This window comes from Myiozetetes cayanensis, unplaced genomic scaffold (assembly GCF_022539395.1).
Source record: "Myiozetetes cayanensis isolate MyiCay16 unplaced genomic scaffold, myiCay2020 scf4, whole genome shotgun sequence".
Classification (NCBI taxonomy): domain Eukaryota; kingdom Metazoa; phylum Chordata; class Aves; order Passeriformes; family Tyrannidae; genus Myiozetetes; species Myiozetetes cayanensis.
The window spans coordinates 70,894,027-70,907,583 of record NW_026087631.1 but is presented as its reverse complement, the minus strand read 5'-3'; the positions used below and the strand labels follow the sequence as shown (position 1 = coordinate 70,907,583).

At 41.0% G+C, this 13,557-nt stretch overlaps 1 protein-coding gene across 1 annotated transcript in view; it reads left to right on the top strand.

Moving 5' to 3' along the window:
* The window catches only part of SMAD2 (SMAD family member 2), a 49,144-nt gene that overhangs the window by 20,002 nt on the left and 15,585 nt on the right, over positions 1–13,557 (top strand). The window contains 1 exon segment of the mRNA XM_050329939.1: positions 13,402–13,491. Within this exon segment, the coding sequence (XP_050185896.1) occupies positions 13,402–13,491 (90 nt within the window).

The window sequence follows — 13,557 nt, the reverse complement described above, 5'->3', positions numbered from 1 at the left end:
AGGGAGAGTGATGTCTGCATATGGCAGTTCATGCTGCCATTAAGGAGATGTATTAGTAACTCAAGAAAAATATGTTGACTGTGCTTTAATGTCAGTACTGACCCCTAGATTATCTCATAAATAGTATTTATCTTTTCTCCAATAAAGGAATCTGTCTATACCCAGTCCCAGTCAATGCTAAAGCGTTCCCTGGCTTGCTGTGGTAGTTCATGTCTTTATATCCAGCCAGCTATTGAGTGTGATGAAGATTCCTCTCCTCAATTATACTCTTCTGTAGAAGTCAGCCAATTTAGATTTCTTGGTACTGCAACAAATCACCTGAGTACTGTTTTTACTAGTGTGAACGTTCTATGACAACCCACCCAATTTTACGGGAAAAACTTCCCGAATGTGTAGCTCAGGCTGTTAGCACAGGAAGAATTTATGGGATAAACAAGATACTGCAGTTCTTTTGCCGCTGCAGCTTTGAACACAAATAGCTGGTTAATAGGCTCCCTACTGATTTAATCCAGCTTGTAATCTACACCTGCTAATTTAATAAAAGTAATTTCCCATGCCTTGTTTACTACTTGTTTTTGTTCACTTACTCTGACTCGGCTGCAGTGCTGATTGGTGGAAAACTTCTAAAATTTACTGTGTGCAATGCCGTAGTCTCATCATGAGCAGCTTTCTTTGGCTTCTGTCACAATGCATTGTTTGAAGCCGACTGGCAGGATACGAGAGAACAATCAGGAGCTGGAGTAGGTTCACATCTCACTGCATATGCTTCAAAATTGGCAGAAGAACAATGAGGTTGGGGAAATCCCCTTGAACAAGTGCTGCACAGTGCTCTGACTTCAGCATTTGTTCAGAAAAAGATCCTCCAAATTGTGGCTTTTCATTATACAAGTTTCAGTAGATCAAGAGGTGAAAATTGTCACTTAAAATCTCTGCTCGTAACTGTAAGTAAATGGACCATCTTTTTGGATGCTTGGTCTGTTTTCTTGGCCTCAGATAGAGAAAAGCCCAGTGCAAAAGAAGCGTGCCCTTGACTTTTGCTTCAGTGCAGAATTTCAAAGTTACTGGTTAGTTGAGTTAGTGAGTTACCTCCCTGAACTGGTCTTCACTTCCCCTTAGTTCTGTGGAAGGCTGCAAGTTGAGTTCCTCTGATACTGATAATTTAATTCATGCTGTAGTTTTGCGGTTTTGAACATGAAGAAGAGCTGATATGAACTGATGTGGAATCTTTCGCTTTGTGAGACTGAAAGTGGTGTTTGACTCTCAGGTGTTTGGTAGAAAAAGTCTTTTTAATAGATAAATCAAACGTTCATCTCAGGGACTCCACCTGCATTTTCTAAGAGTGACTTGTGAACCTTGATGTGTTTGTTTAAGCCTATACCAGCACAGCCTTAATCACCAGAGCTCACTGATAGTTCACTTCTGTCTTTCTGTCATAAATATCCCCTTCTGATATGGGGGAGGGAACTTGAATATAAACTTAACAGGGAAAGAAGTCAAGTATACTCACACTGATGAATCCCACAAAGCTAATAATCAAAATGCCTTTTCCAGTTCAATGTAGAAGGAAAACAGAAGTCCTGGTAAAGTGACTACACCTGTTGCAAGCTGCATTGGTGGCAGCCACGTAAAAAATTCTGTAATACTCTGTTCAGTGATGGGAAGACATTTTACTGGAGTCCAGTGTCACTGTGTTTGTTCATCATGTGGGAGCCCTGCAGTGTTGAGGCCAACAACCGCAGGCATTCCAAGAAGGATTTAGTCTGCTCTCCTGCCAGCAAGAAGCCACATAACCGTTTACCTGGTTAATGCTCCTTGAGCCTTTGGAACTCCCATCTTTTTGGCTGCCACAGGACAAAGAGAAACAGCGAGCAGGGCAGGTGCCACCTCAGCAGAGAACAGGTATTGGTAGATCAGGGTTGACTCCTGGCAGGTGGACTGAGGAAAAGAAACTGCTGGATGTCCTGGGAAAGGACTTTAAGTGTTAAGCAATTGCATGTGAGGCAAGAGCACTTGTGGGCATCGTCTTCAGGTGCGTGTTCTGGGTGTGGATCATGAGCAAGATGTCCAAGACTTCAGGACTGGGCCATGCTCTTAACACATCCCTTCTGCCTGAGCTCAGGAAACACACTTTGATTCTTGTTCTAGGGGTGTCCTGCAGACTCAGATTTTCTGTTGGCTTATCTAACTAATATGGGGTCCTGTATTCTCTTCTGGGCCTGAGGAGACGGAGGCCTCTGGTTAGGCATCTTTGTGTTGCTTTATTGATTTTGCCTTAGCAAAAGTGCATAAGGCAATTTAATATCTCAGCAAACATGCTAAGTGCATTTTATAAATAAAAAACTGGTTTCTTGCATGGAAACAGTGAAACTTTTCAAGGCTTCTTATGGTTTCCTTGCTAATTGTGGATTTTCTTCAATATTTCTCATAAAATAAGGACATTGCTGGAGTACTGGTAACATCATTGACTTAATTTTGTATTTATTTAGCAAACATTGATGGCACAAGTATCGTTCAGTTCTCTTTCATCAGTATATTGCTTCGGGAAGCTTCCTGTGAGGCTCAATCTTTTAACTTCCTTTGAAATACCTTATAGGAAACATCGTATGCCTTAATAATGTAATATTTGATATTTCCCTGAGTTTTCATACAGATATGGATCAAGGCCAGTGTATTCTCTGCTTCACCAGTTTTCTGCCAGGTGTGCATGGCTTGGGCTGCAGCAGGGTCACTCAGGGTGTAGTGACCTCCCTGCACTGAGCACATCACTTTGTATATCCTGTGAGCATTTGCTTCTTGAAATGGGTGTGGAATTCATCAGTTTGAAACCAAGTATTAAAAGAACCTGTAACTGTTCTTGCCAAGTTAACATATTTCTCAAGGATCGTGGACGCAGTAGTTTGAGGAGGGTAATCAAAACATCTCATGTTTTCTCAGCTGTCCATCAGTTACAGAACAGCCCTCGCAAGTGGCAGCATCAGCCACTCACCCACTTGGAGGATGATGGACTAGTTGAGAGAAATTATTTGACTTGGCCCTTGCTTGATAGCTGTACCTGTGAGCTTGTGGGAGCAGCTTTCACCACACCTGCTGTGACTAACAGTGCTTAGAGAAGTTGAGATAAAGGTCATTTTTTAATGTCTGTTGAAAATATGATCTCCTGTGAGATTTCTCTCTGCTGTTAACAAACCAATTTGTTGTGAGTATGTCAGCCAGTATTGTGATGGATGTGTCTTTATACGCAGGTACTTTGTCCTTTGACACTTCTGAGTTTCCTCAGGTCTGTTCAGGATTGTACAGAGACCTAGGTGTCATCTCAACCCACTGCCTGATTATTATCATAGAATAGTTTTAAGTTTCTAAAGATACTGTGAGAAACTGCAGCAGTCAGAAAACCTTTATTAAATATAATAGTGTAACAAATGAGAGCAGGAATTCCAAGTTACCATTTCAGGAATGCCATCTTAAAGCATAAACATCCACATCCTCTGAGGTTGTGGGTCCACATGATAATAAGTTTTACTTTTTGTTTGTTGGTTGGTGGTTTTTTTGGTTGTTTGTTGGGTTGGGTGATTTTTTTGTGGGTGTGGGTTTTTTGGTTTTGTTTGGGTTTTTTTTTTGGGGGGGAGGAGTGCTTGTTGCTGTTGTTGTTTTTTGGGGTTTTTTTGTTGTTGTTGTCGTTTTGTTCCCTCCACCCCTTGCCTGGTTAGTCTCTGGAGAGCTGCCACTGAGAGTGCTGTTATGAACTTGTCATCTTCACTCGATGCAGGGCACGTAGAAGTCACTGGTTCTGTGGCTGGTTTTGAGCATGTGATTAGGGGGAGTATTTCTGTGCTTTGGTTCTTATCTCCAGTAAGACTGCTTCAGCATTTGTGAGATCAGAGCTGCTGAAAGCTGTGGTGTTTGTTTGAGAGGAGGGAACTGCAGGGCAAGTTTCCCAAGGAAGCTCTTAGCTCATGATTTCCGTAGGCTGCTTTTGCATGCTCCACATCTTTGGTCTCTGAGCATAAGACTTGTGGCCAGCTCCCTGCTGAGTCGTGAGGGAGGCTGAGTGTGCTGCATCTCCTTTGTTTCTCAGTCCTGAGCACCATCTCTGTGCTGCTTGCCCTTACCATTCAGAAGTTTTTCAGGGTCTGCTCCCCACCTGACTTTGAAGAGAGAGTAAAACGACTCCTTGATATAGAGTCAGCCTCTGAACAGACCATATGGATAACAAGAAAAGAAATAAATATTTTACTTCACCCTGGTGTCCTGGGAAAATTGCTTGTGATCTTGGAGGTGCTGTCCTTCCAGCATCTCCCTAGCATTGAGAGAAAAATAAAAGTAACACTGATAGTTGTTGGCTGCTTTATTTTTCCTGGTAACGCTGAGCTAGCGTGTCAGGATTTGGGAGCAGGGGGGAGGATAAAGTGCTTTGAAGAGGCCTGCCTTATATCTGTAGTTTTTGCCTTAGTAGGTGGTTTGTTGCATATGTGACCAGAAGTGTGTGTTTAGAAAAGGCAACAGAAGTGTCTACTGTTCATCAAGATGACTTGTTGCCCTGGCACTCCGCAAAACTGGAAGAAACTAGCTACTGACCCTGAAAGGAGCGCTGGGCAGCTCAGATGTTGGGCTCTAACAGAGTATCTTTTGTACATCACTTTTGTGTCCCCTGTGGACATCCTTGAAGTTTTAATCTGAAGTAAATGGGAGTTATTCAATGACTTTTTTCTTTTCCCACAGTGTTAAAGAGGTTAATTGTATCCTGTGCCTCCTGCTTTTCTGGCTATTTTGATGTGTTAATTTTTTAGCATACATTCATTTATAAGGAAGGTTGTTAAGTCATTTTCCTCGGTTCAGATGCTGCTTTTTTTATTTGATGTAATGATTTTGAATACACTTTATAAAGTTCTATGTAAACTTTATTCGTGAAAGCATTCTGAAAGATGAGAAGTTGTGTAATGGTTCCTGATTTATATTCCACTAAATATGCACATACATAAATATATTTTTCTCAGATGTAGTATGTCCTGAATGTGTACGTGGGGAGAAGGGAGGCAGGGAAGAAGGTACAGTTACCATTTTGAGCAAGTAGTCTGTGTTGCTTGAAGAATAAAAGTCTGATTTTGAATTCTGGGGGAGAAGGAAAACCAGTTTTATTATTTTATTTTTATTTTTTTAATTATTGTTATCTATATAAAGCCAGTTGCTTAAACAAGTAAATCTGAGAGGCTGGAGACACACGAGGAAGCTCTTGTAGTTGTAGGAGCTGAGTGTCCAGCTGATAGTTTTGCGATTGTTTTGTTGGGCTTGTGTTAAGAGAGAGATCTCTGCTTTCAATTCTGCAAAAACTTTTTTGGGGAGTCCAGGGCTGTCTTAGACATTACTTTATATTCTTTTCCTAGACTTATCAGGCTCTATTTCTCCTCTGAAGAATGGGAAAATCTGATGGCAAACTGTCCACCTGTTCCTATGTGTAAATATTCGTTTACTCTGGTTGCTAATACTACCCTTTAACAGCACTTTTTTAGGGGTCTGATTTTCTACCTCACAGTAGAAAGTTGGATTTTCTGCCACAGAATGGTCTCCATTTGTCCATTTCCTCCTAAGGACAAGTGCCACTGCAAATCTGTGTAAATAATTTTTAAGAAGAATTCACACTAGTGGTTTTTTATGTGATATTCCCCAAGTTTTAGGTCATCCCTCTAGCAGGTGCTTGAAAGAGAAGTCATTCTTTCTTACTGAATTCTGAATCTTTACATTTTGTGCTGGAAGAAAATGAGAACAGGACTGCTGTGTAACTTCACACCATGAGCAACATACCTTTCAGTAGCTGAGACACTTAGGCCAGCAAAACTGGATTTTACTGTGAGCTTTTGTTGAGGCAACTGACTGTGCAGCTAGCTGAAGAGCTGTTTGCAGACACAAACAGCCTCTGGTTTGTAGGCATTTCAGGCTGTAGTAATGTAAAATCCTAACTGTCAGTATATAAAAAGGACCCATCAAGTCAGAATATAAGGGCAGCCACTCATATTTTCATCTGAAACCCAGAATTAAGGAAACCACGTCAGGCAGATTTGGTAGGAACTTTCTGTGCTGAATACAATACTGCATGTAAACCAATGAACTTTTTAAATTGTTGATTTTGTTTCATCCCTATTACACCTAAGCCTTTCTGTTCAGTCTTTCCTGTTATTGGAGACCTAGAGACCCTCTCTGAGCCAGCTCCAAAGGTTTGGCATGTCTCATTAGCTGTTCTTGAACCTCAGTTGCATCAAGGAGAAGATAACTGGTGTGAGAGGAAGGGTTCTCTTCTCTCATCTGTCAGCTTTTCCCCAAGATTGTGTGTGGGCAGTGTCTTCTGTGATGAACTAGAGCCAGTGTAGTGGTGTTTCTGCCTTGGACTCCTGCTCAGTATACTGCTCTGTGAAATCTTGAATCTTAAGAGTTTACATAGCAAGACTTCCTTTTTTTTTTTTTTTTTTTTTTTAAACACCATGCAAGGTACAGGTCTAGAGTTTGCAGACTTCAGCCTGTTTTCCCAGGTAAATTTTACAGTAGTGGCCATGAGCAGTGCCTAAAGCATTGGCATTTGCCCATTCATTATGAGAAGGTGGGATTGCATAAATCTGGTGGCCATTTCTTATTGCTTCAACTCCAGTTTGTAGAGCTTGATGTAGTTCTTGAAGCAAATTCTGCACTTCTTTTCTGCCTCCTTGGCAAAACAACAGTCAAGGTAGTAACTCTGCTAAGTGTTAGGCTGGTATAAAGATGCTTGTGTTCTTGTGCTAAGTAACTTCTCTAGTTCAACTGAAAAACCTGATTATTTTTTTTGTTGTTACTGCGTTTTTGGTGCTTAGTCTTTGAGTAAAAACATAAGTGAAATCTAGTGTCAGGCTCAGTGCAACAGGGAAGACTTTGCATGAGAATTTTAGAACTGGAAAACTTAACTGTCATTCTTATCTACTGCTTTAAAACAGATAAATGGAGAACTGCCACAAACTGCTGAAATTATTTTTCATTTCAACCACAGCTCCAGCACTACAAATGCCTCAGAAAATGTAGGGGCAAACAAATTAGATTCTGTGGAGGAAAGGCTCACGATTATAAGGTGCAGGAGAAAGACAAATGGAAAAGACTGCCTTGAACATGAACTTGGCAAACTTGTTAGTGGCTGCAGATTCTGAAAGATGTGGAAGATTCAGGAAGGAAGTTAGGGGCTCAGTGTAATACTTCACAAATAAGCAAATTAAATGTCCAAGACCATTCTGTAATGTTTTCTGTATAATATTGTCTTTGACTAGCACAATGCTATTTGCATTTCAGGTTTTATTTGTCATATTTCTAGTGCTACCACTTCAGGTAAAGAGGAGGCTGTACACTGAACTCAGTGCCTTTTTAGCTCCTCTGTAGCTGTTCCACTTTGCAAGACTTTGAGGAAGAAAGTGTAACTGCAGTTATGAATTGTGGCAATATTTAACCATTTCTGCATAGAGTTTCTGGTACTTCATGTGTAAATATCTTTGAAGTGGTTCTGCCTACTTTCACCTGATGCTGTGCTCGTTGCAAACCCTTCATTTAGTATAAAAAGTACCTTGAGCACGCAATATTGCCAACACTGTATATAGTGGTAGGATAGTTATTTGTTCATTCTGTCTCTCAGTAAAAATTGGTAATAAATTCATAGCAGCAACAAGCAGTAATATACAGAGACCAGCCTAAGCACGTGTGATAGTTTTAGTGCACATATAGGGTACTGTTTAAACCTGTGCTGGCTTCAGGTTCTCTCAGCTACAGCCTCAAATAAAACAGCATCTCAATAAAAAATGAGTACTGTTGACAAGACCTACCAACTTTATCCCTGGTTGTATCTACTGTTTTGCAAAGGCATTTGGGGAAAATGTAGGGATGGAAAGTGCAGGGATGTCTTGGTATGTGCAGTACAGTACCATGCGTAGGCACCAGTTTGTTGATGCTGTGGCCATGCATATTTGGACAGCATTTGCACATACTTGCTTGGATCTGCAAGCCAGTACATCTGGCTTTTTAACTGTGTTGAGAAACTGATCCTAATTAAGCAGCCTAGGTTGAGTACCAGCAGGCTTTAATAGCTGGCATCTGGACATCAGCGAGGGGATTGTGGATTGTTCTGTGTAGCTACATCTCCAACTACTGAAGTTTCTAGTCAGGAATCGCTGCAGCTGCCAGCCAAGATGCAACTGCCTTTCTGCATTCACTGAGAGGAATCTGTGCTGTCTTAGACTAACATTAACGTGCTGTTTGGTGATGGTCATCTTACCCTGTTCAGCCTGATCTTGCGGTGTCCTTTAACATCAAATCATATTGCAAATACAGGAATTTGTTTTTGGGCAGTGTGTTCCAGATGATACGATGCCTTTGTGGACTTTTGGACTTGTGAAGGTCAGTACAGCATCTCCCCTTGGACTGCTTCATCCCATGTAGTTTTTGTCTGGTTATTAGGGATTTTGATACAGACATTAATTCCTCCCATAAGGATATACTTCATTAAAGCAATTATGTTGCTTTCTTATGAGTGTTCATCCTAATAACCACGTTTGTCTGTGTTCATTTTCATGTGCAGATCAGTAATTCATCTGTAGTTGAACAAGGACTTGATAGTCCCATTTTTGTAATAAGCTTGCAGATAACTGTTACTCCACTAAGATAGTTTGTACTGTTGATGCTGACTGAGGACATGATCCCTGTCATGTAGATAAGGTACTTATGTACACAAGTACTTTTGGATTATCTTTAATATTTGGGGTTTTTTCCTGTGTCCACATTTTTCTTGTGTGTGTCACTATTTTCTGTCTTACTGAAGAAAGACGGTTTTGGCATTTTGTCTGAAAATTGTGAAGCACTGCCACAGCGCTTTGCTGTTTAGGTAATTTCTTGCTCAGAGTGCGGGTTTTTTGGAACTCAGATTTTCCTGTTAAAGGAAGTGATGAAATGGAAGAAGTGAAGGCATACTGTGTGCTGTTGCATGCTGATAGCCACATTAAAGATTCTTCCTGCCAGAATTGTACAATATGATCTGAGATGCTGCTTCTTACAAGCAGATAAAAAGTCAGGTTGAAACACGAGCTCTTGTAACCCTTTCCATTTAGGGAAGGGCTCCAACGGAAGTAGCTTCAGTTCCACTCAGTATTAACTTGTGTGATGCTTTCTTCATCTCATCAGTCCTCTGCTCAATCCCAAAAAAGTCCCAAACCCCAGTTGTCCCAAGTTTAGTGTGTAGCAGCTTAACCAGATACCTGCTAGACTTTGACTTTTCCCTAAAAATCCCTGTGTCTCAAAGAGTAGTTGTTATTCCTTGCAAGCATTTTTTTTTTTTTTCATAATTTCTCCTTTCTCTGGGAAATAGTTTTCTCTTGTTAGACCTTCAGATCACCTGGGAAACTGAGCCAAATCGATGCTTTATATCCCTGAAGTCCCTTATAATAATTCGCTTACTTTGTGGGATCTGCAAAAGTAACAATTCAAGCAGGCCTGCTCTGGGAGTGCTGGAGGCCACAGAACTTGGTGATTTTCCATTCTGAGCTAGTGTTGAAAAGATGAAAAACTAGCTGTTGTATTGTTGACCAAATTTTGACTTGTTTCTGTCAACAGCTAAATTCTTTTGAGAACAGTGGTGAAAATGCTCCTTGTTATGCAAGTGTCCACTCTGGTGAGAGGAAGAATATTAGCTTTAAGCTTGTATTTTGGAGTATATTTAAGTCCTGTCTACACAGGAAAGATTGAAATGCATCTTGTATGCAGGAGCCAAATTATATTTTGGAAACAATGATGGCTTATCAGCACTTCAGTGTACAGTGAGTTCAAAACCAAACATACACCGCCCCCCACCCCACCGTTTGGTAAGATACAAAGCCTGAAGTGTGCTTCTAGACTGCAGTTTGAGGGCAGTCTGCTTGCTAAAGGTGAAATGGTGATATGTCTTGGCTGCCTCCCTCCTAATAAATTAAACGTGCCTGGGAACGTTCCCAGGCACCATGTCCAACTGGCTCAGGACTGCCTTGTCCGTGCTCCTCAACCCTTGGCTACCAGGGCAGGGCGCTGCATCTGAACTGCCCCGTGCGAGTGGTCCCAATGGTCTCAAACCTGGGAATTGTGTGGGAGAACACTAATTGGCACAGCCTGGTGCTGGGGAATGTCCTAACTGCCTTCTAGCACACAATGATCATGTTCCAGGGACTGGGAATGATTCCAGATGAGGCTTAACTTATGAGTACAGATGTTAGTCCTGAAATCTTTATGGACCAAGGCATTGAAAGGACTCTTTGCATCACAGGGGGTTTTGAATGTTTCAGAAAGGTGGATTTAGGACTGAATTACTCCTGTTTATTTTGAGGCTGTAATTCTGCACTACTAAAAATCTGTACCTCCTGTCTTCCTTTCAGATGGTTTTAGAGGTGGTTAAAACATCTTTCAGAATTCAGTCACCTTTCCAGCGCCGTCTTTCTGGGATGAGCAGGCGTGCCTACTCTCTGTCAGGCAGTTGCTTGTGTATGAATGAACATACTGTGGCCTTTCATGGAAGTGCTGTGTGTGAAGTATGGTTTTTAGGGTTGTGAGGAATTTAATTTTGATTTGGTGTGCGTGCGTGTGAATATTAAGAGTCCTGATTTATTGCCTGGGTGACGTGGGGAGTGGGACGGTCTTGCATCTTGTAGGCAATGGATCTTTTATGTGAGCAGGAGAGTGGACAAACCACTTTATTTCCTCAGTTATTTCTTCCAGTGAACAGTAAAAGCTGTGTTGAGCTGACTTTATTGATCATACAGAGCGATTTCCTGCAGGCTCTTTGGTATTTGTTTGTGGATTGTTGGAGTATAGTCCTAGTGTGAATCTGCCAGTAAAACATTTATAGTTCCCCCAGCTCTAAGCAGTTACACATCCTAGGAGATGGCATATTGTGTAAGCTGCTGACTGGTGGAGCAGTTTTGCTCTAACTGGTCATTTTTCTGTACCTCTTACCCTGTCCTGCTTCCATGGTATCCTGTCCAAGCTATGGCCCTGTCACACAGTCACTTCAGGATACTGTTTGTCCTTCTGTAGGTTGTAGAATATGCTGTCAGCTTTGACAGTTTGAGTATTTATAGAGAGAAAAGGTTAGCAATATAAAATACTGTTCCTGTTCGTTGTGCTTTGTCAAGGGCTGTGAAATTTTACTTTTGCCTGTATCACCTTAAAAGCCCTATGAACCAAATAAATGGCGCGTCATGCTTGCACCACTGATACTCCCCACAATTTTGGGAACGTGTAATCTGTGTGACAGCATCAGCTTTGGAGCACTGCCTTGTATAAAGGATCCATTGCTCAAAGGTACTGAGCTGTCAGAGCTGGCTGTGTCAATTAATATGCAGCAGGCTTTGTGTCTGCTGATTGTTCTTCTAATTGCATGTACACGGTTATCTGTCTTACCAGCAGTAGTGGTGCGTGTTTAAGGACACAGCACAGTGCAGGGATGCTCCCTGGTGTCCCATAGGCTACCTGTGTGTCTTCAGGGCAACTCTTTATATCCTTGCAAAGCTGCCGAGCCCACCCCTTCCGGAGGCGTCTTAGGAATGTGAAAAAGTGAGGCTGCAGGCTCTGCTGATGCTGTGATGGTCAGGATCCCGCTTTGCCCATTTGCTCTGGGGAGCTCTGATGCTTCTTGTGTCAGAAATGGGTTCAATTTGTTTGGGGTAGTTGGCTTTTTTGAAGAGCTGAGCCTGTGTCAGAACAGCCTTCATCTCTGGCTCTCTGCTGCTCTCTGCTAGACAAAATCATCTAGTACAAGATTTTACTTGTGCCCATAATCAGTAAAGGCCATATTTTATTTAACATATTAATTTGTGATAAATGCAGGCTATTGCTGCCCACAGTTACTTCTCCTTGTAGTGCTTATGTAGCTCTATGGTGAAGAAAAGTGATTTGACTGAAAAATACCTCTCAAAACTTGTATTTTCAGCCACGTTATGTTCTGTGGTCAGTTTATTGGCTTGGGTTTGCTGCTCAATTGTATGGACACTTCAGCCTCCTTGGGATGGCATTAGAAATAAGGTGTGTGATACAGGCAAGAAGGTGGCAAGACCTGTTCATTTCTTTCACCAGTAGCCCACACTCAGGTTTTATTCAAGTCATTGTGGAACTGGGGTGTTTGTCAGCCCTGAAAGTGGGTTTTACATCCAGTGCTGCGCTGTCTGCTGCTTTGTTTCGTAACGCTAATGAATTTTCCCTGTGTAACGAGGAGAAATGAAAACACCTACCTCACTTCTCTTCCCTTAAGTACTCAATCCAAACTTGCGAACACATCAGCTAAACTTAGTAATTTAAATTTAAATCACAACATCCATATTTAAAACCAGGAGTTTGGTGAATGTAGATTCTTTCTGTTGCAGCTCTTCAGAGGCTGTTAATTTTAAAGGTGATGTAGCAGCCAGTGGAGCTTCAGGCTCTCCAGTCAGGAAGCAAAGATCTAAGGTGCTTGTGGACCAAATTCTCTTCATTTCTGAGGTGCAAGATCTAGTTGTATGTTACTTATGTAAAATAAACTGTCCATTTTCAGTGGCCACAGAGCAAGTATGTGATAGAACTGTGCTTAATTTATGCTTCCGAAAGTCTGCTGCTGTTTTTGCTGCTTTTAATTTGTGTCTATAACTTGAAGGTTCCTTTGTCTTTACCGTTGTGATCTCGTCCTCAAACAGCTTGGTAAAGACTTGGTTATCTCTCCTTCCCTTCCTGCTTAATTTAGCTATTAAAGTTTTTGAAATACTACTCTGTAAAACTATATTAAACATTAATGTTTTGTATACTGCGGGAAAGAATATTTATCTATTTAATCAAGGAGAGTACAGAAAACAGAAGTATCAGCTCTAACGTGTTTTTCTTCAGAGTTTGATTTTTCCTGTTTTGGGAAAAGCAAAAAATTAGATATGTTCATGGAGAACAAAATTAATGTTTAAGTGGTGGTACCTGAATGTTAGATTGTGATGTTCAGTTTGGATACACATGGCCTTTGTTTGAAGTCCTAGGGCAGTTTATGTTTAAAAACAAACAAAAACAAAAAACCCCAACCCAGAAACTACCTTTTAAAATTGAAATTGTAAAGAACTAGGCTGAGGAAGTTTTGCCTGTTTTAAGGAACATTGCAACTGTATCAACTACTTAAAACCTGAGAACTTGTTCACCTTTTAAAAACATTTATCATTTACCTTGAATCACTTGTTCCATTTTGATAGCCTCCTTCATATAGAAAATATAGCATGAGATGTGAGTTTAAATGCAAGTCTAATAGTGCTCTATCTTCTATGTGAAAGGAAGTATTCTGTACATTTTTCCATGTTTGACATCATGGTGTTTTGAATAACCATGTTCCATATTCATATCAATTTTTTGTTTTTGTTTTCAATTTATGCACAGCACTTGCTCTGAAATTTGGGGACTGAGTACACCAAACACGATAGATCAGTGGGATACAACAGGCCTTTACAGCTTCTCTGAACAAACCAGGTGAATATTCTGCCCTCTCTCGCATCATAAAAATCTTGTGGGAGGGATTGACTTTGGAGGGTCTGT